This window comes from Protopterus annectens, chromosome 9.part0 (genome assembly GCF_019279795.1).
Source record: "Protopterus annectens isolate FY-2018-M chromosome 9.part0, PAN1.0, whole genome shotgun sequence".
NCBI lineage: Eukaryota > Metazoa > Chordata > Ceratodontiformes > Protopteridae > Protopterus > Protopterus annectens.
In genome coordinates, this window is record NC_056743.1 from 1459594202 (window position 1) to 1459617353 (window position 23152).

General features: G+C 39.5%; 1 protein-coding gene across 5 annotated transcripts in view; it reads left to right on the top strand.

Moving 5' to 3' along the window:
- LOC122812119 (adhesion G protein-coupled receptor E2-like) overlaps nucleotides 1-23152 on the top strand; it is a 1702710-nt gene that overhangs the window by 605226 nt on the left and 1074332 nt on the right. For all 5 annotated transcript variants that reach the window (XM_044084406.1, XM_044084405.1, XM_044084408.1 and 2 more), the window contains exon 5: nucleotides 5542-5666. In XM_044084406.1, the coding sequence (XP_043940341.1) occupies nucleotides 5542-5666 (125 nt within the window). The remainder of the gene's footprint in view (nucleotides 1-5541; nucleotides 5667-23152) is intronic.

Consider the following 23152-nt stretch of genomic DNA (forward strand, 5'->3'; position numbering starts at 1 on the left):
ATATATATATATATATATATATATATATATATATATATATATGTGTGTGTATATGGGTCTACTTCATATGATAGAAAGTTAATTTGATAGAAATTCATTTGACCAAGACCATGACACCAAAAGTTCAAAACACTGAAAACCAATTTGACTGACACTCATAACACTGAAACATGAAATTAAATAGATTATGCCCCTTTCCCCACTGTAGTGCGATCCTGGAGTTAGTATTTATAGTTATGGGGTGTGGGGGTACAGCCCCCCACAATGGGAATGTGGAGGACTTAGCCCCCCACATACTTCATGCATTTAAACCATACACATGGATACTTATAACTGCAATGAATAACACTTTGCAGAAAACAATATTTACCTAAACTATGTGGGGGGTTATGCCCCCCACACACCCCCTAACTATATATACTAACACCAGAATCACAATACAGTGGGGAAAAGGGCATATACCTTTTACTGTAATGTTTCAGTGTTATGAGTTTCAGTGTTTTGAACTTTCGGTGTTATGGTCTCGGTCAAATGAATTTCTATCAAATGAACTTTCTATCATATGAAGTAAACCCGTGTGTGTGTGTGTGTGTGTGTGTGTGTGTGTGTGTGTGTGTGTGTGTGTGTGTGTGTGTGTGTGTGTATATATCTATATATACATATATATACATATATATATATATATATATATATATATATATATATATATATATATATATATATATACATATATACTAGCTGTACCCGGCCACACGTTGCTGTGGCTCAGTCTGGTTAAATGGAAAAGAAAGAAAAGAGAAAGCGCACATTTCTAATATGTTTAATTTCACAATGCTTGTGGGTATACAATTTTTTTGTTGTTCCATTGTCTGTGCAGATATAGAGATTGTCTGGTTTGCCGACTCTAGAACACGCAACATATAATTGTCCATGTGAAAAGCAATCCATGTGTAGATCTAAACCGCACAATTCTAAAGATTGTCCCTGAGCTTTGTTGATGGTGATTGCAAACACCAATCGAATTGGGAATTGCAATCTCTTAAATTGAAATGGCATATCCGTTGGAATCATAGGAATGTGAGGAATGAGGACATCTTCACCTTTGAAAGGTCCTGTCAAGATTGTTGCTTCTATGACGTTGCTCATTAATTTTTTTACTGCAAGCCGCGTGTCATTACAAAGCTTTAGCTGGTTGATATTTCGCAACATGATAATTGGCATGCCGATTTTCAATTGCAATATGTGCGGTGGCATCCCTGGCAGATCGAGTGAATTCAAAAATTCTGTTGGATAATTAACCGCTTCATCTGCTTCTACAACAGTGTCGACGGACTTGTATGTGACTGCCTCGCTTTGAATGTTAGACTGAATAATATTGTTAAGTTCGTAGACGTCTTTGTTCTTGGCTGCAAGAATAGCTCGTTCAGTCAGCCAATCGTGATTCTTATAATTGGTTTGAATATTGGGAAATACGTTTTCAACCAATTTTTCTTTTGACGTCACTAAATTGCAGAAGTTATGAGGCAATGAAATTCGTCCTGAGGTCAGATCAACCGTCACCTTTCCATTCCCAATTTCCAGCAATTGATGTGAGAATATCTCAGCTGATCGATCGTTTTGCAGCTGGACACGCATATTTGTAGTTAATGTTAATGTCTTTATGTGTCACCACAAAGTAGAGTATTTCAGGCAAGCATTTATTTTGTCCGCTTGTGTCGATCGAGGAGAACGAAGCAGATCTGAAGCTGCAGAACGCGATCGCTGTGCTCACAACCGTGCATCCTCACGTCTGGCTGCACGTCGCTCTGCTGCTTCCTAGGCACATATTTGAGCCATCCTTTGTCTGTTTCACTCGTTTGCTGATGCCCATTCTTCCTCAGTTTGATTTGCAATTACTCGTCGCACTGCTTCCACTCCGCGAGTACCACGACCTAAGTTTGATCTTCTGCGAGGCATTATTTGCAGGAACTAAAGCAGATCGATTGCACTGAAAAAGAAGTAAGAAAGTTATAACAAAAACATATAAAATTGCATATTTGTATACAAATATATAGAATCCATAGTAGGTATATAAAAACATGCGCGTATTCGAATGCAACGTGTGACATCTATATAATAGTAGGTATATAAAAACACGAGCGTATTCGAATGCAACATTGTGTGAAAATTTCAAAGCAATCAGTGAAGAACTTTCGGAGATTTAAGATTTTGAACAAACGAACATTTACATTTTTATTTATATAGATATATATATATATATTTATATGGGTCTACTTCTTTTGACCTAACTCCCATTTGCCTGACACCCATTTGCCTGAGACCAAATGACTGAAATTTAATTTGCCTGACACTTCATTTGCCCGACACTTCATTTGACTGACAAGTATTATTAGCAAGAAAATGGAATATGCCCCCTTCCCCACTGTAGTGTGACCCTGGAGTTAGAATATATAGTTAGGGGGGTGTGGGGGGCAAATCCCCCACTTACTTTTCTTTTACTAAGCAATCTTACATCAAAAGTTAACAATATCATATGCCCCCCACACCCCCCCTAACTATATATTCTAACTCCAGGGTCGCACTACAGTGGGGAAGGGGGCATATTCCATTTTCTTGCTAATAATACTTGTCAGTCAAATGAAGTGTCGGGCAAATGAAGTGTCAGGCAAATGAAATTTCAGTCAAATGGGGTCAGGCAAATGAGTGTCAGGCAAATGAAAGTTAGGTCAAAAGAAGTAGACCCATTTATATATATATATATATATATATATATATATATATAAACCTGCTTAATGCCTCACCTCTTGGCTACAATATTGGCATTTTCTCCCCTATTAGATTTATTTTCAGTTTGTTTACTGGGCAGGTAGTCTAGTCTGTTGACCCTTTTCAGCCAACACCCAGGTTCTTTCCCTCATTTTCATTTCTTTGAATGTCTAATCACTACTCACAAGATCTATTATCTATTTGACAATCCCACTAATACAGCTCTTTAAACGTTCAGTGTTCAACATCAACTAAATGCATAACTAAAAGTAATAATTTCCTTTATTTCATATGAACGTAATCTAATTAGTAAATGTACATTTAATTGTCCATGTATATTACTTTATATCTATATGAATATATTACTGAGTGTCTGTTTAAAATGTTTATAATATGCTGGGGCTTTTATCCCTGGGCTTCTGCTGAAAAGGGTTTTAGACTAAACACTGTCAGTTAAAGCCAGTAAACAACAGCAAAATAAAAAAATAAATAAATAAAAATACATTAAAGTACTAGTTACTGGGTTATGAAATTTATTGTAATTATGTGCTAGTTTTGAGCAGTATTGCAAAAAAATGGAGAGTTTCAGTTATTTATAGAGCTGAATCAGAAAAATGCATATTTGTTACATTGGCAAAAGCAGGTTAATTATTGGGTCATAAAATGAGCTCTGACTAATGGTTAAAAAATGTAGCCAGTATCAAATAGAATAACTGCTGAAAGCATAGTTGATTGGTTCAGGGCTAGGTGGCCAGTTGTGTATATGTGACCCCTTAATGATCTATTTGATGATCTCTGTGTATACTCTGCACTCTTGGCAGTGTAGACATTAGTCTGCCTCAGCTGTCCGCTGCTGGTAGCCTTGTACTGAGGTCCAGAGCTGTTAGAGACAGATTATGTTTCTTTTAAAAAAAATGAGAATGCTGAAGCTTAACTAAATTAGCATACATTTTAATTTGATAATGTTTATATGTTTTTTGCAGGAACACTTTATAAGCTCGAAATACTGAAATCTCGAATTTCAGTATCTCGAGTTCATAAAGTGGAAGGATCGGAAGATTGCAACCCCAGAAGCGTGAAATTCAAAATCTCGAATGCGGGAGATTTTGAATTAGCGGTCCTGGTGTTGTGCTGTGTTCATGGATTCAGGTAAGTGTTTATATTTAACGTTGTTGGGTAGGGGCTGTAGTGTGTGTTAGTGTGTTTTTACTGTGATGTGTGTGTGAGAGGAATGTAGTTTGTGTGGTGGCGTTTTGTGTCTGTGTGTATGAAGTGTAACCTTGGAGTTAAAATATTTAAGTGGGTGGGGGGGGGCGCAGGTAGGTGTGTGTGTTTATTTAGTTGTGTGTGTGTGTGTGTGTGTGTGTGTGTGTGTGTGTGTGTGTGTGTGTGTGTGTGTGTGTGTGTGTGTGTGTGTGTGTGTGTAGGTGTATGTGTGTGTTGTAATGGTGTTTGAAAGTGTTGGGAGTTTGAATTTTGCATTTTTGCGGTTTTGGGATTTTATGGTTTTGTGATTGTATAGTTTCGGGTATTTGGATTTTCTACTTTATGGGCTCCAGATTCTGTAATTCGAGATTTCAGAATTTCAAGCTTATAAAGTGAATCCATTTTTGCAGATGTTAAGACAAATATTATTTTTGTTACTATTACTAAGAAAAGACTAATTCTAGAATACTGGAAAAAAGTGAACAGAGCTCTGAATATCCTAAGTATGCCTAGCATAAACTCTGTTGAATATAAACATATGCTGGATGTTTGATGTTTGTTACATCTGTAGTGTTATCTGTTGTTAATGTTGTATATTATTGATGTTTACTATTAGTGATGTGAGTTGGGCGGCCATGGTGATACAGCGGTTAGCATTGCCACCTCACAACAAGAGGTTCTCTGGTTCGATCCTCGGCTGGGGTGCCTTCTGTGCAGAGTCTGCATGTCCTCCCTGTGGTTGCGTGGGCTTTCTCCAGGTGCTCCAGTTTCCTCCCACATCCCAAAGACATGCTGTAGGTGGATTAAACACTCTAAATTGGCCTTAGGTGTAAGTGTGTGCCTTCTGTGGAAGGTTGGGTGCCAGGCTGGCACCTCGACACCGTAAAACTCCACTGCCAATCATGAGCGGACAGGTGATCCGCTGTGGCGATCCCTAACCAGGAAAAGCCGAAAGTAGAAGAAGAAGACTATTAGTGATGTGAGTTCTTCTTTGGAACAGAAAAAAGTAATAATAGAAAAGGACTGGAGTACTTTCCTTTTTGGAGGTAGCTGTTTTACCTGCCATTGGACACCTAGACCTCAACAGTGAGTCCTTGCTATAGCATCCATTCAGACTGGCAATTATGGCACTAATTCTCATCCCTCCCAGCCAACTTCTCCAGTACATGGATCCATTACCCATGGTGCAGCTAGGGTTTTCGTCTTCAGCAATAAACAGGTGACTTAAGTATGGTAAACAGTAACCACATGAAATGTCAAAATGGACTTACATATATTAAGCCCAAGTCGGTCATTTCCTTATATATTCCTTTTTTTCTGATGAATGGCAAGCCTGGTGTTATATCATTTTGGGTGGTGTGGGGGGCTTGTCCTCCAGCAAAAAAAAAAGAAGTTTAAAGGAGAAGAACAATGAATGAGATTCACTCATCTGCAATAGTTTCATTTTTTCTTTTTCTTTCCAGCACTTGTCATTTCAAATGCAGACATTTCAATAGAAAGTCATGATAGATTTAAACATTATTCAACTAAAAGGTATATCAACTGCTACTAAATCTTTTTTTTTTCCAGTTTTTGGAAATATGATAACCCAACAATCTCATCTGGACAAAAACAAACATGTGTACAAATTACAGAAAATGGAGAATGGAGTACTGAATCCTGTACAGAATCACTTCAATATGTCTGTGAAAAAGGTAATTTTACTAAATTCTTATAACTGTCATTATTACTGTTTTGCAAATTTGTGATACTTTCACACTTTAAATGAATAGTATTGTCAGAGTGACTGTTTTATTTCAAATGAGGCTGCTTCATTTTTGAGGCAATTGCGTCAGGATTATCTTCAGGACTTAATAAGGCCTCATCTACAGATGTTTTGACTTCCACCAAAATAATTTAAGTGAACATGGTGCACATTTTATTTCAGTCAAACTCTGGTTCCAGTGACTGATAACAGAATAAATGAGGGTATCTGCACAGATGTCTGATAATGTAATTAGATACAGGTACTTTAAGTGTCCAGCCTCGGTATGTTTAAAATATATAGAAGGAAATGAGTCAGAGAATGTTAACCCTTCCCACAATAGTAAGGGGTACTGCTGTAGAGGCAATGAGCAAAATGGGGGAAGGTGTGAGATGGAGCCAGAATGAAAATACAAATGAGCTTTGAGGCTAAGTAGATCATTCTGAAAGTACAAGAAGAAACTACAAACACACACAGGTGGAGGAAAAGGAGGGACTGGACAGACAATGTGTGTGGTTTCAATATATAGACAGTGCTCACTGAAGTGGTTTCTAGAGATTGAAAATACAAGTTTATCATCCCTAGGCTATAAAACAATGCTCATCCCTGTCCGTATTCTAGCATATCTTGGATCTATTGATGGGAAACAGAAAATATGCCCCAGTACTGCCCCCGTACTATGAAAAGACAGAGGCAGCTCCTATATGCTTTATCCCATACATGGGTCCCCTCAAATTATCTACGGTATAATCTTAGTTAATTCCATTACGGGTAATGTATAATTATTGACAATAGGAAGGGTAAGGTCAATTTCTACCTAATTGGGAAAGGTTAATTCAAACACCAAAAGGAAAATTCCATCCATCCATCCATCCATCCGTCCATCCACATACCCTTTTCACACTTTTTATACATGGGGTTGGGGTGTCTGTTCAACAGCAACTATCATCTAGAACCAAGGTTCATACCACCAGGTGGCTAGATCTGCTTTGGCTGTTCTACCACACCACACACTCACATACACACCCATACCTATGGTCAGTTTAGACTATCCAGTCTACATAGGGCATGTCTTTGGAATGTGGGAGGAAATTGGAACTCCCAGAGAAAACTCACATGAATCTAGTGAGGACATGCAGACTTCACACAGAAGTCACCCAAGCGAAGAATCAAACTGGAGATCCTCTTACTGTGAGGAAACAATGCTATCCACTGCACTGGCTAGGCTTAAAATGGACCACAAGAGCAGCTAGTTTAGTACTTAACTATAAACAGAGAAAGAGCAGAAACAGTCTATTGATAATCTAAAATCATTTTAGTACACAGATTTCTCTGATAACAGGGTCAGGCCTGGCATTTATTTAATTCATGCTGAAGGAACTTGAATTAATAAAATAACTTGTATTTCAGATGTGTCAGTTATTTGCTTGTTTATCATTGATTAATTCAGTGTTCATTTATGTAGTAATGGGCATCAGCTAAGCAAAACTTATAACAAGCTTATGTGGGACACAGAGCTAGTACTAAGTGTGTAATGTTCATAAATCTGGCTTGGGATACATTTGTGGGTATGAGAATGATATGCACATCATTCAGCTGATCTATCATATGTAAAAAGCTCCAGTATTAAAGGCTGCTGCAGTGGCTGCTGGAGTACTCCATGGTCATGGAGGAGAGTGCCAGCTTATACTCTGTCCTTGCTTTACCTTCAGCAGAAGGCTGCTCCCCACCTAGAATCTTCAGCTGAGTTGTTCAGTAGCCATCATTATGTCTAGAATGCAGAATTCAAACAAATTACTAATAGTGATGAGTATGGCACACATGTTAATTACTACATGAATGCTCTTAATTAGACAAAGGGAGACTGGTGGCTCATTTGTTCATTCCCCTGGCTTTGCTGCATTAAAGAATGCTGGTTGCTTGGTGACTACTCAGAATTAAACAAGCCCAGGTAGAAAGGAAATGGGGATATGATACAATATATAAGGTGACTTTTGCAATTCAGTGTTAGTGGCTCAACAGGTAACAAACTCATCTTGGGCGCTGGATAATTAGAAAACTGTGTGTTCTTTTACCACTCCTAATGAGTGGATTAATTTTCAAATTACTGACACTGCAGTGCAGCATAGGTTGAGGGTGGGGTGCTGCACTTTTTAGTATGCTGTCTTTTGAATGAGACATTAATCTGAGGCTCCATCTTCTTGAGTTTATGGGGGCTCAGGTGGATATAAGAGATTTTATGGCCCTTATAAAAAAAAAAAGAGTGAGGGTTGCTTTATATACCTCTTTCACAAACAGATGCCCTACACTGACTATCTCAAAAAACTCCAGCTTTACTCTGTAGTATATCACCTACTTCGAGGAGATCTCTGCCTAACATATAAAACTATGTTAAACCCATGGCTGTTGGACATGCTACACCTAAAGAAATTCCAATCTGTCTGAGCTACATGCTCTAGGAACCTAATTCTTGTCATCACAATAAACAGGACATGCTGAAGGGATAGATTCCTGTCCCAGAGACTTCCTATACTCTGGAACAAGCTACCCACCTATGTCAAGACAATTCTCCTACTGCACCTTGGATGACCTAATTAGATGTTCCTATATCAAAATGAAACTTATTTCTGTACATGCAAAATTTCACAACATAATTCCATTACCTGCATCTCCTCTCAGTCTGTATTGTACTGGATTCCCAGACTAACAATTATGTTATACTGCTTTGTGTATTAATATGCTGAATTATGCTGTTCTATGTATGTATTATGATGTATTGCTAGCCTAACAATAATGCTTATACTATATGTCTGTATAACTGTAACATGTCTTTGGAGCTTTTCTCCCTGGGCCTCCACTGAAAATGGGCTCTTCATGGCCCAGTAGACTTCCCCGATCATCAAACTGAAATAAATAAATAAATATATAGTCATATTATTTACACTGCTTGCAAAATTACAAATCATACACACTATTAGGTTCATAGATGTTTACTAGGCTAATGACCACAAGGGCATTTTTAAGCCTAGCCATGCATCCCAAATTTCTGATGAGTTCTCATACCCTTGATAAGTGTAAGCATGGCCTGGGAGTCTATATCAGAAGAACAAACTTTCAAAAGTTTGACTCTGATATGGTCGACACCATATGGGTTAACTTTTGAAAGCTCGAAAGTTTAACGCCGATCTCCCTAGATAAGTGCGAGTAGTGCAATCTCGAAGTTGGTATATTCAAAGAGTGGGAGGTGTGGGGGGCTTGCCCCCCATGTGGGGGGAGGGCAGGAGGGGCTTGGTCCCCATCTTAAAACAGTCAGGTAGGTTTTTTTTTGTTTATTTCTTTTTTTATTAGGTATTCTAACTTTTGAAAGTTTGCTCATATGGTGTCGATCATATGAGACTCGAACTTTTAAAAGTTTGAGTATATAATATGCACCCTGGCCTGGGAGATGAACCATTTACAGGTTACCTGTTTGCATCAGAGACATAGACAAAGTCCTTGTATATTAAATTTATTAAATTAGGCATTAGATAGTGTTTAAGGATTAGGAATGTATTTTTTATAACCTTGGAATATTGAGTGTGGTTTCCTTTTAGAGCAAGTAAAAGAAGTTAATGTAAGGGATGATGTAATTAATTAATTATTAATGAGGGGAGTATATAAAGGTGAATTCAATGGTTTATATTTGATTCTGATGAAATCCCTGTTGAAGGGAAGAAAGCGCTCAGTCCGTGTGTTTTTATTTTTTGCTATAATAAAGTTGAGTTTGAGTCCGTGATGCAAGCAGTATTTGGCTTTTTTTGTTAGTACTCAATGAAAGGTCTGATGAATGCTGAATACAGTGGAACAATGACTTCCTTGGACTTAGATGCTATACCTTTGTTTATAAGTTGTGCAACATAGAATGATTTCCTCACCACTGTGTTTATATTCTTTATATCCTGCCTTCACATTTTCTGTTTTCATCAGCATAACCTAATTTTGGAATATCAAAAAAAAAATCACACAAAATTATTTTAATAAAATTTCCTGTTAAAACAAAAAATATATTTATCCACCCCATCCCTTTGTCCATAAGCATCCTCTATTTTCCTTCAACACCTTCTTCTTCTTTCGGCTTTTCCTGGTTAGGGGTCGCTACAGCGGATCACCGGTCTGCTCATGATTGGCAGTGGAGTTTTACAGTGTTGAGTTGCCAGCCCAGCACCCAACCTTCCACGGAAGGAACACACATGCACACACTCACACCTAGGGCCAATTTAGAGTGTCCAATCCACCTACAGCATGTCTTTGGGATGTGGGATGAAACAGGAGCACCCGGAGGAAACCCACATGACCACAGGGAGGACAGGCAGACTCTGCACAGAAGGCACCCCAGCTGAGGATCGAACTGGAGAACCTCTTGCTGTGAGGCGGCAATGCTAATCGCTTCACCACCGTGGCCAGCCTTCCTTTAGCACCTTCATCTACTATGTTTTTCTTATACTATAAGCTTCCATTTCTCTTTTTCCATAACATCCACGTAGCAATAAACAAAACCTCATTCCATTTCTCAGTTTCACTTTTGTTTTCCTTTTCATACTGTCTCTGTAGTACCATCTACATATTTTTTCAAATCCATTACACTTGTATTTCTTCTTAAAAAAACAGTTGCAAAAAGTTCTGTTACTACTTCTATATTACATTCTTTACATGTTCTATCTTCTACCACTTTATATTTCATACTGTTTTTACAGATGACATTAAACAATAATCTTCTCAAAGAATCACTTGCTTCATAAATAATATATATCTTTTCTTTCATTCACATATAGATATAGATGTTTAATATCTTCCCTTAATTCTTTCCATGGATATATTAAATAACAATTCTGCATTATACTTTACACCATTCCTTTATTTCAGTATCACAATTTCCAATTTTTATTTTCTATAACTTTAATTTATTCATATGTTCTTTCTATTATATCTTTACTTTTTTAATATCTTTATTTCATGTTGCCTTACTTTCACATTCAGCATTCTTAAAACCATATTTATTTCTGCTAAGTGAACTTTTTAAATTATCCAAAACAAATACATAGATGCTAGGGGATACAATATTTTTCCATATTTAATCACATTCTTATTTTGTATTATACCCCTTCTCACATGAGTTAACCTTGTAACCCCTATCAAACTGAATACACATATATGTGTGTTTGTACGTGTGTGTGTGTGTGTGTGTGTGTGTGTGTGTGTGTGTGTGTGTGTGTGTGTGTGTGTGTGTGTGTGTGTATATATATATATATATATATATATATATATATATATATATATCTTTGGGATCCGTATGGATCACTGAACGGCAACATAACCGAAATAAATTCGGCCGGGAATACTTGCGCGAAAGTGATTTTCACCGAAAGGCACTTTCGCGTAAGTATGCCTGTTGTGGAGATCACACTACAGTTGGGATAAGGGAATATTCCCTTTTCCCCATTGTAGTGTGACGTTGGAGTGAAAATATTTAAGTGAGGGTGGGTGTGGGGGTTGCAGGGGGGCTTGCCCCCTGCAAAAACGTAAAAGTAATTTTTTTGTTTGTTTTTTAAACACACTTTAACAAAAGCGTTTTTTCGGTGAAAGCACTGTTGTTAAAGTGTGTTTGGTGATTGTGGATTTGGACTATTGAACTTTCGTTCAATAGTCCTAGATCCATATATATATATATATATATATATATATATATATATATATATATATGTGGATCTGTTTCACATTACCGAAATTCTGTAATGCTGAACCAAGACTAGAATAACAAAACTTAAAATGCTGAACTGAGTTATATTTTCCAGGACAAGTACACTTGCCCAAATCTACCCCCCCACCCCCCCCGCAACACTTCCCTTGGATCATTTTCTTCTAAACTAAGAGCATATTCTTGGATTTCTTTTTCCTGGGGCATTCAACATAAAGTTCCAGAACATTGTGAAATATCAGTGAAATAAATGTCAGTACTTCTTTCATACATAACAATTCAAAAAAACGGCAGCTCTCCACCAAACACCAGTAAATCAGCTATGGAGTGCAGCACACGAAGTAGGATCAACCAGTAAATCACTTTTTAATGTTCAACCACGAAAAAAACACACTTCACATTAACGCTCTTCCCAACACATATAGCGTTTTCGTCTCCACACTGGACTTCATCAGATGAAAGTTCTAATAAATCCACATTATATATATAACACAGTTCCCACAAATAATCCAATAAAAACATTTCAATTAAATTTAAATCCACCAATCAATTCACATTTTAGGCTCATAAATATTCATGAATACTCCACTTTATAATTAATTAATTAAAATCATTTATCATTCATCAGCGTTAATGTGAAGTGTGTTTTTTTCGTGGTTGAACATTAAAAAGTGATTTACTGGTTGATCCTACTTCGTGTGCTGCACTCCATAGCTGATTTACTTCTTTCATACATAACTGACATGACCTGAAAACATGCTACCTTAAAAAAAAATGATCAGACTCTACAACCCAACTTTATAATGTTACTCTGAGAGTAAATGATTGTTGCAGAATTGCAAGGTAAGATTTAATTCTGGTTAAAAGAAGAAGATTCTTTTGTTCTGCAGCTATACTGTAGAATTTTCTTTTTGGAGGTTTACATAATAAAACATACCCCGGGATTCATGAAGCTCGGCGCAAGGACGGCATTAGCCTTGCGCTGACCGTGCGGCATAGAGATGGTGCAGCAGCACCAAATGCATATTAATGAAGGCGTGCTGCTATAATGGCCACGTGCATAGGAAACGTGTACGAGTGCAGAGGGCGTGTCCAAGCGCTGCACAGAGGCGTGATCATGTCGGCTGCATACACGCAATCTAAAATGCTGACTAGTACAGCCTGCCTCCAATAGTAATCACTCCTGTCAGTGTCCGTGGATAGTGAAATGTATGCAAAGCATACAAGACAACTTGTGAACACCACAATAAAAAGTAAACACAAAGGCACATAGCTGAATATTGAGTCCCCATCCCTTGAACAAAGGTATTTAAAACCCCATGCCCGTAGTCCATTGTAGTGTTGCTAGTTATACCAAGTGGAAGTGAAAAGTATCGTGTTAGCGTGCCGACAATTGCCATGCCTATCCCAATGGTATGGGTTACCACCTGTCCCACATTGTGAGGGACAGTCCCCCTCTAGGCGGGTGTATCCACACCAAATTCATAATAAATGTGAAATGTCCTGCGATAGTAGGACATAATTATGTCCCATATGTTATGAAATAGTCCCATACAGTACGTATGTCCATATATAAAATACCTATATGTTACAAGAAACAGAATAAGCAAGGAAACAAAACAGAATAAGCAAGTACACTGCTACAACAATAAAAGCTTATATGTAGGCATGAAACTAAAGTACTATCCCTTGTAATGACCGTGGGAATGTGTTGGCCTGTAAACTCAGATGTGTGCCACGAAAATGTCCCATCCAGGCCATATGAAAAGGTGGCAACCCTACCAATGGTCAGAGTATTCGCCCAATATCTGCCCATTCGCGGTCCAAGACGTCCTTGCCAGGACGGCCCAAAGATGAACAGGTGTTACCCAGGTCTACCTACCATATCATGAAAGATAAGTATTTGTGAGTACCTATGTGCATGACGTACAGCATGTGGTTGATCTGAAATGTTAGTGTAGACCTCACAATCATATTGGTTCCAGAGATATGTAGTGTACGCAATGTGTTCTGTTGACTGTGCCATGCGCCATCAACTAGAGAAGGGATGAATGTTGATTGTGGAATATGGGGGTGGGGGGTGACGGGTAATGTAATATATCACCAATGGGAGACTGGGGTGGATGTACAATAGGTGAACTGGAGGACTACGAGGGAGCGGTGTGTGAATCAGGAAGATAACCAAAGAACAAATATATACATCCGCAATACAATCCTACAAACATGTGAACATTAAAATGTGCAATACACATGTACAGAAACGTTACCTGCACATACCCAAATAATGGTCTGGCCTGAACTGAGCCATCCAACCCCAACACACCTGGATACATAATTGAATACCTATCATCCCCTTCACAGCACACACCCCCTTCCTGAATGTCCACCAAAACCAGCCATACTCGGGCTGCTAGATAGGCACAGCCATATCTGCACATAGTGACCCCTACCCATATCTAATAGGCAGTCTCACCCTAGGCATTCTCAGGATTGCAAACTATGTATCCCTTGCATGTATAACCCTACCTTACAGCCATAAAGCAAAGATGGTCAGCGTTCCCCACAATTTTTGGATATCCCTCATGGGATATGTATCTGTTCTAAACAGACTTGGTGTCATGACACGATGTCCAGTCTTGTATACATCTGAACACAAGTTGTATGAGCAGTAGCTGTCCACAAGACTGCTCAGCCTCCAGCCGGTCCTGCAGAACCTACGACCGGGATTAAACACCTGACTGTGATGCATGTCTCCCCACGTGCATTATCGGGAATATATACCTTACACATTTGCATAGTGGCAGTCGGATATAGGGGGATTAAGGTGCTGTAAAGCAGATGTAAGTGGGGTTACCACCTGCCCCACCTTGTGAGGGACAGTCCCTTTTTTGTTAGTTGTGTCCAGACCAAATATAATGCAGTGGCAAATATCCTGAGATAGTAGGAAATATGTCCCATATATCATGTAACGGTTGCATAAAACAGTTATTTATGTAAAATACTCAAAATTACAAGAAACAGGTGAATCAAACAAACTGCTACAAGAATAAGCATTCATTTAGGGAAATAAGTAAAGTTCTAACCTTTGTACTGACCGTGGGTATGTGTCGGCCTGTAAAGTCTGATGTGTTTCCTGAAAATGCTCCACTTTGGCCATATGAAAAAGTGGCAACCCAAGATGTAAGCGGGTAAGCAAACGTGTATGTGTGACAGTAGGTGACGATGACTCAATGGTATGGGAAACGTAAATGAGCATGTAGGTGTATATGCATGTGCAGGTACAGACCGATATATACACACACACACACACACATATATATATATATATATATATATATATATATATATATATATATATATATATATATGTATATGTATATGTAGATATGAAGAATGAACATGGTCACAATATAGGAAATCCCCGTAATAGTTAGTGCTGTTATATATCAGGATGGCCATCAGTGAGCACACCTCTGCATCCCCAACCACAGGTAGAACGCTAAAAGTGGAACAAACGATCTCCCCTTGCTAAGTCTGACTTTCAACTAGGTACAGGACAGTCCTGGTGCCCAGTCGGACAAGTCTAAACCTGGAAGACCATATGAACACCCTGAAAATCGAACAACCGTATGTGCCAGGACTATAGGCTCTAGAGGTCTGAATTTCTTCGGAGTGAGTCAACATGCAGCACAAGTCCAGAGCAGTAGGGAATAGGGAATGACGCATGTGTAGTAGTGTGTTTTTCCCAACAGGTAAATGGATGCCTGCTGTGTAATTGAAGTGATGTGGTGTGTGTTCGGGTAACTATGCACCACGGGTATACATATAAATGAGGCAGAACTCCAATAGTGTAGTGTTTAGAGAAGCCGCCTAACGAAAAGGCATTCACGGTTCAAGGTCGACAATAGCACATATCATTTTCCTTGTGGAATTAATGTTGCTCTGCTGTAAACCTGACATGTGAACATGTATATCGCATGGGACTGTTAACCAGTTCCTTTCAATCAAAGTGGTATTGTCATAATGTATAAGGCACAAATAAGCATAAATAAGTGACAGTAAACATATGTAATGCACAGTAAGCATAGGCGAGTGCGCCTGTGCCGGTGTAAGCAGCTCCCAGCATAGGAAATGTATGTTTGTATGCACAGATGTAATATATATATATATATATATATATATATATATATATATATATATATATAGATATATATATATATATATATATATATATATAGATATATATATATATATATATATATATATAGATATATATATATATATATATATATATATATACACACACACACACACACACACACACACACACACACACACACACACACACACACACACACACACACATATGTGTGTATAGATATATATCTACATACATGAGAAATATATATATATATATATATATATATATATATATATATATATATATACATAAAGTATGGACGTTGTAACAGTAATGTATACACAAGGGATGTGAAGGGAATCAAGAGCAATGTTAGTATTATAAAGTGCTTTCAGCGTATGTCATAAAAAGCTGCCCAGGTGTGAGCAGAGCACCGCTACTCATACCACAGGCAGGGTATTACCACTGGGAGTAACATCGTTGAAATGCTAGGTCTACTTTACACACAGGCGGAATGTAGACCCATGCTGGGACCTCCAAAAATTGGAAAGCACAAATGGCCATATTAAATAACACCAGGAAAGGCACGTATGTGCAAATATACATGGCGGGAGACCCTGTGAATACACAAGGTGGGACAGAATGTGTGTAGGGCCCCAAAAGCTCTGGAGAGGGAAATGTGTAAAGGTGTGTCATGGCTGCGATAACAAGTGGATAATGGATGTTACGCCTATAAATTTAATATGGGTGGGGTGGAGGAACTATGGGTATGCAATTATGGATCCAGGCGTGCCAGGGTTGGATGGGCCGGTTCTAATGGACCGCCCTGTGGAGGTCAGCTAGGTCATAATAGGTATATATGCATACTCACATGCAGACAACAATATATGTTGACGTACAAATTCTGTAACACATGCATTCCATTTGTTGACATAAATAATAGGAATGTGCCCATACAAACAACGACAGTACATGGAATAACAGGCTGTGCAGAAGAGGGACGGGACAAATCACACTATCACATTCCAATTACCATCGGTAATCCCTACATGAACATATAGTGACATCTGTCCGTTGTATATCGTGCTACATACCGATAACAAGATGACTGGAGAGTGTCGGTGTTATAATGAATAAGGCACTAGTATGCTGATGAAGCTTATAAATATCATTACGCATGTGTAAGTGCGTATGAGCGGGGAATGTATTGACATACTAATGTGTACATACATATACATATATATATATATATATATATATATATATACATATATATATATATATATATATATATATATATATATATATATATATATATATATATATATATATATATATATATATATATATATATATATATATATATATATATATATATATATATATATATATATATATATATATATATATATATATATAACAGCAAGATATGAATATACATGTATGAATACATATGCAGATGTCTGTATATATTAATGTAAATATATATATATATATATATATATATATATATATATATATATATATATATATATGTTACAGTGAGATACACATGTATATACCTAGGTTATGCTAAAGCAGTTACAGATAACATGTTTAGACCAAGCATATGTTGGTGGGAGGTCCACTCAACAAATGTCTACTTACCCCCCCCCCCCCCCCAGCTAGGCCGGTGAGACATACAGACACACAATAAAGGTAAATACAACACTGGTTCCCAGACCACAGGCAAGAAACTATCAGTGGGAGAGATCTACAAGGTTTACACTTTAAACATGGACAGCAACGTCCCTTGCGGGACACCAAAAATTTTGTACTTCCAGTCAATGGGGCAACACAATTACAACCAGGATGTAGCTGTACATGGAACAGTAGGTTGTGCAAGCCTGATAACACATGGATTGACACAACATATGACATGTTTCCCGACACGGGGAGAGTGGCCAGTGTGTAGGGATGTGTTCATATCCCACCTGCATCCACCTGCGTCCACAGTAAAGATGACTGCTGTAGAGTAGTGGCAGGTGTGGGAACTATGGGTATGCAATTATGGATCCAGGCATGCCAAGGTTGGATAGACCGGTTCTAATGGACCGCCCCGTGGATGTCAGCTAGGTCGTAATAGGTATATATGCATACTCACATGCAGACAACAATATATGTTGATGTACAAATTCTGTAACACATGCTTTCCATTTGTTGACATAAATAATTGGAATGCGCCCATACAAACATCGACAGTACATGGAATAATAGGCTGTGCAGAAGAGGGATGGGTCGAATCACACTATCACATTCCAATTACCATCGTAATCCCTACATGAACATATAGTGACATCTGTCTGCTGTATAACGTGCTGCATACCAATTACAAGATAACTGGAGTGTGTCGGCATTATAATGAATAAGGCACCACTAGTATGCTGATGAAGCTTATAAACACCATTATGCATGTGTAAGTGCGTATGAGCGGGGAATGTATTGACAGACTGATGTACATGTATATAATTATATATATATATATCTATATATATATATCGATATATATATATATATATATACACATACACACACATATATATGTATATACATATACATACACACACACACACACACACACACACACACACATATATATATATATATATATATATATATATATATATATATATATATAAAACAGCAAGATATGAATATACATGTATGAATACATTTGCAGATATATCTGTATATATTAATGTAAATAGATATATATATGTTACAGTAAATATACACATGTATATACCTAGGTTATGTTACAGCAGTTACGGGTAACATGTTTAGACCAGGCATATGTTGGTGGGAGGTCTACTCAACAAACGTCTACTTATCACCCACCCCAGCTAGGCCGGTGAGACATACAGACATGCAATAAAGGTAACTACAACATTGGTTCCCATACCACCGGCAGGAAACTACCAGTGGGAGAGATCTACAAGGTCTACACTTTAAACATGGACAGCGACATCCCTTTTGGAACACCAAAAATTTGGTACCTTCAACCAATGGGGGAACACCATTATGACCAGCATGTAGCTGTACATGGAACAGTAGGTTGTGCAAGCCTGATAACACATGGGTTGACACAACGTACGACATGTGTCCCGACATGGGGAGAGTGGGCAGTGTGTAGGGGTGTGTTCATATTCCACCTGCGTCCACCTGCGCCCACAGTAAGGTTGAGTGCTGTAGAGTAGTGGCAGGTGGGGGAACTATGGGTATGCGATTATGTGGCTAGGCATGCATGTGTTGGCTGGCAGACACATATTAGGACTGCCCCGTGGGTGTAGGTAATATTCCAATGTGGGTATAGCAGACACCCATACCTCTCAAACTATAAGAGCACATCTACTAGACAGTCCGTAAACCACTGGGGGAATACATAGGGACCATATCATTGAACTGTCCCCAATTACCAGGAACGTCCCTGATTACAAATCAGAATCCTAACACAGTCTCAACTAAATCATCCTAGAACTAGTGATATTAGGAGGAAAGGTGGCAGAATACACGTAATGAATAATGACAACATGTAAGAGTCATAAACTGCATGCACCTCAGAAAATGTGTATGAATACATATGTGCTCTGTGTCTGTCAATGTGTCAGGTTAATAGCACCAGCCTTCTAAATGTGTCCCTTAGGTCGTTATGCAATCTCCCTGATTCAGTGTTTATTTTTCCCCATTCGTATGAGAGGTCTGATAGTGAGAGAAAGCGTATGCTCTGCCGACTACCTTAGAAGATTGATAGAATAAAAGGTTTGAGGTTACCACCTGTCCACCTTTGCAAGGGACACTCCCCTGTGGGCAGTTGTGTCCTGCATAATAACTGTAATTAAGGCAAATGTCCTGTGATTTAGGGCAAAGACTACCTATATTGTCTGTAGTAGTAGCATAAAACAATTATGTTCCTCTGAAACACCTAAATGTTATAGGTAACAGTATAAGCAACCATAATGCTACAAGAGTAACCTTTTATTTAGGCAAAACAGTGAAGTACACCCCTTTCTACTGGCTGTGGGTGTGTGGCCCTGCAAAGTCTGACGTCTGTACATACAGGTCCTATAGGGTTGCCACCTTTCCAAATGGCCAGAGTGGGACATATTCTGTACAAATGTCAGACATTCCAGGACTAAACATACCTACAGCCGTGCATAGTACAGGATTACACTTATTTGCACAAATAAAAGCTTAATCTAGTTGCATTTGAATTGCTTATGCTACTTCACATAACATATAGAAGTGTCATATATAAAATAACTGTTGTATGCAATTATTAATGAAACGTAGAATATAATAATGTCCTGTAATCTGGACATGTACTATGTCTTGATTATTTTCGAACTGTCCCTCGCAAAGTGGGACAGGTGGTAACCCTAAAGTCCTACCTTGGCCAATTGAGAAGGTGGCAAACCTATAAAAGGTATGCGGTAGCATGACCCATCTGATGGATGTGGCTACCACAACCCAACTACTCATTTGTAATGCAGGGTCTCGGTTCCCCTGTATCAGCCAGATGGGAGCAGAGTGTATGCGGAACACACAATTATGATTAATTCACTGGACAGGCCACTGATTCCATACAGTCAAACGCCATGCCATCGCCTAATGGGCAGCCATTCCCGATACTGTAGTCATGTAGTCCGATGTGATAGGCATTACAAGGTGGGAGCAGATTGTAAGAGGAACACACAATTATGAATGATTCACTGGACAGGCCGCTGATTCCGTACATTCGAACGCCATGTGGTCACCTAATGGGCAGCCATTCCTGATACTGTAGTCAGGCGTGGCCTTAGGTCAACTGGTGCCCTAGGCAGAGGGCACAATGGCACCCCCCACCACACCACCCAGTGCCCCCATCCTGGTCTACCTACACCAAATAAATACTGGTAAAGTGCACCCACTAAAGCGGTACCCTAGGTGGCCGCTTAGTTGGCCTATGCCTAAGGCCGGCTATGACTGTAGTCATGTAGTCCAATGTGATAGGTATCACAAGGTATGCCTAAGAGGAACATACGAATATGAATGAATCTCCGGACAGGCCGCTGATTCCGTACAGACAAACGCTATGCTGTCACTTAATAGGCAGCCGTTTCCAATACTGTATTCATGTATTCCGATGTAATAGGCATCACAAGGTGGGAGCAAATTATATGAGGTACACACAAATATGATTGTGTCACTGGACAGGCCACAGATTCCGTACAGCCGAACGTGATGCCATCACCTAATGGGTGGCCAGTCCCAATACTGGAGTCATGTAGTATGATGTAATAGGCATCACAAGGTGATATCATGGTCCTCGCTCACACCCAGGGGTGTGATTGACAGATGCAAGCACCAATGCTGGTGCATTAGCAAGTGCGGGAACGAGCGGGTGTAAGCGTGTTTGGCTACCAGTATGCGAGTATTGCATTGGTTAAGCAATGTAGAGGCTAATCAAGTGTAAGAGGCTGTAACCAAAGGTTATCATACAGCGCAGTCATTCAGCAGTATAGGAAGGTATCCCATCATGTAGAAGTACATGTGAGTGTTTATGTCCAGCATATAGGTACATACATATATAGAGATGTATCAGGGACATGCCATGTGGCAACAAAGCATTACAAACGAATGAAATGGGAAACACCAGCGATGCCTGTATTATGTAGTGGTTTTGCTCTATGTGATCACAAGACTCCCTCAGACAGACAATAGTTGTACTTTGGCTATATACATCACTCTGTGCATGTAATGTACATTAACACAACAGTACCTGTCCAGTTATTATGTGTGAACAGTACTCCTGCAATGTGCAACATCATCATCATCATCATATAGGTAAATGGGGTAACCATAGAGGGACCGGTAGTGTTTTGTGTACAATGGGGTCGTCCTCCTCACGTGTACCTGAACCATGTAGGAGTGATGTGCATACCAGGACCATGCGCCTGAGGGACCATGGTGAGGATAACAGTAGTATGTTATGAAGCATATTACAAGTGTTTCATGTGTCCAGTCAGTACGTGTGTGTAATGGACAGCTATGTATAGGGCAGATGGTGTCCTAGGTGCCGAATGGCCTTATGTGTCCATAGGTGAGGGTCAGATGTTGGGGAAGGAGTGTAGGTATCACCGTGGAGGATAGGTAGGAGCACAGAAATGACAGCATACAGCATGGCATATGACACATGTGCTGGGGGGGGGGATACACCCTGGATGGGTCTTCGGTATTCAAAAGCCCATGGGAACAGTGGGACAGAGGTCTCCAGCCATGGGCAACTGCCACTGCACCTACACAGCTGCAAAGGAGGCAGTGCTGGGGGCTGTCCAGGAGAGGCAGCATCACCCTGTAAATGTGACACTCTGCCCTTGAACTGGTGTATCTGGCTTCGTAACCCCTTAGGGAGCCACCTACAAAACATGTCCAGGACCGCACAACAGCAGATATGTACCTGTCTGGTCCCGCTCCCAAGGGGGACATGCTCCATCCTCAGTGGTGGAGCCACCAGAAGGTGGTGCAGAGCCAACAGAGGTTGATGTTAATGGCTGGGCCCCAGATGTGCTAATGCTTGGTGCCATGGTCAGCTGAAGTGGGACAGGAGAATCTGTCGGGACCTACCAACCCATTTGGCCTATGGTGTTGCGTTCTAAACCCACAAATGGCTTAGTGATAGACAACAGCATACAGGATTGCCTATGACAGTATGCATAGATATCACCAGCAACCCAACAGATTGTATACATTTGCAGAGGGAGCACAACACATGCATATATACCGCATGGTAACTGTACAATGTGTAGTAGACATGTGACCACAGCTATGAACAGTTGCCCATCATTGGCTTGTCACTGGGAATCCCACACAGTGTCAGTCATACCACTGTCTCATGTGACACATGTCCAGTCAGGGATGCAATGGCAGTAACACATTCCTATCATCATGTACTGTCTGCAATCCTCACACCATGCTTCTGCTGTACACAGAAGTGTGTTCAGTGTGTAACACAGGAAACAAATAGATGTACACACTGACCTGTTCACAGATGGCCCTACAGATGGGGTTCCCCTCATGAAAAGAGTACTGTCATGTCTGTATTTTAACATGCAGAATAGCCATTACCACATACATGTTAAACAGGCAGTAGTCTCAATGCGGCATAGCTACACTTACATGCTGTAGTTGTGTGGCACATCACCCTCCTGTCATTAGGCTATTTCCCACTGTTGAAAATGATTGAGGTACATCCAGATATCATCTGCGATGCCGTGTCAGAACACCACATCCAGGTACCACTCACAGCGACTACCATGGCCAGATAATAACATGTTTCCCTAGATAGTGTACTGTGTTTATCATGCGGATGGCTATGGGAACACCATCACAGCTGTATCACATGCAATCAGCTAGAGGAGGACTGCAATAGGTGCAGAGGCCATCACCTGACCATTTCCATCTGTTACAATACACATGCTGCTGCTGTGCAGGTGTTACACCTTCACATCCACCAGAGAGTGTGTGTGTGGGACAGGCAATGTAC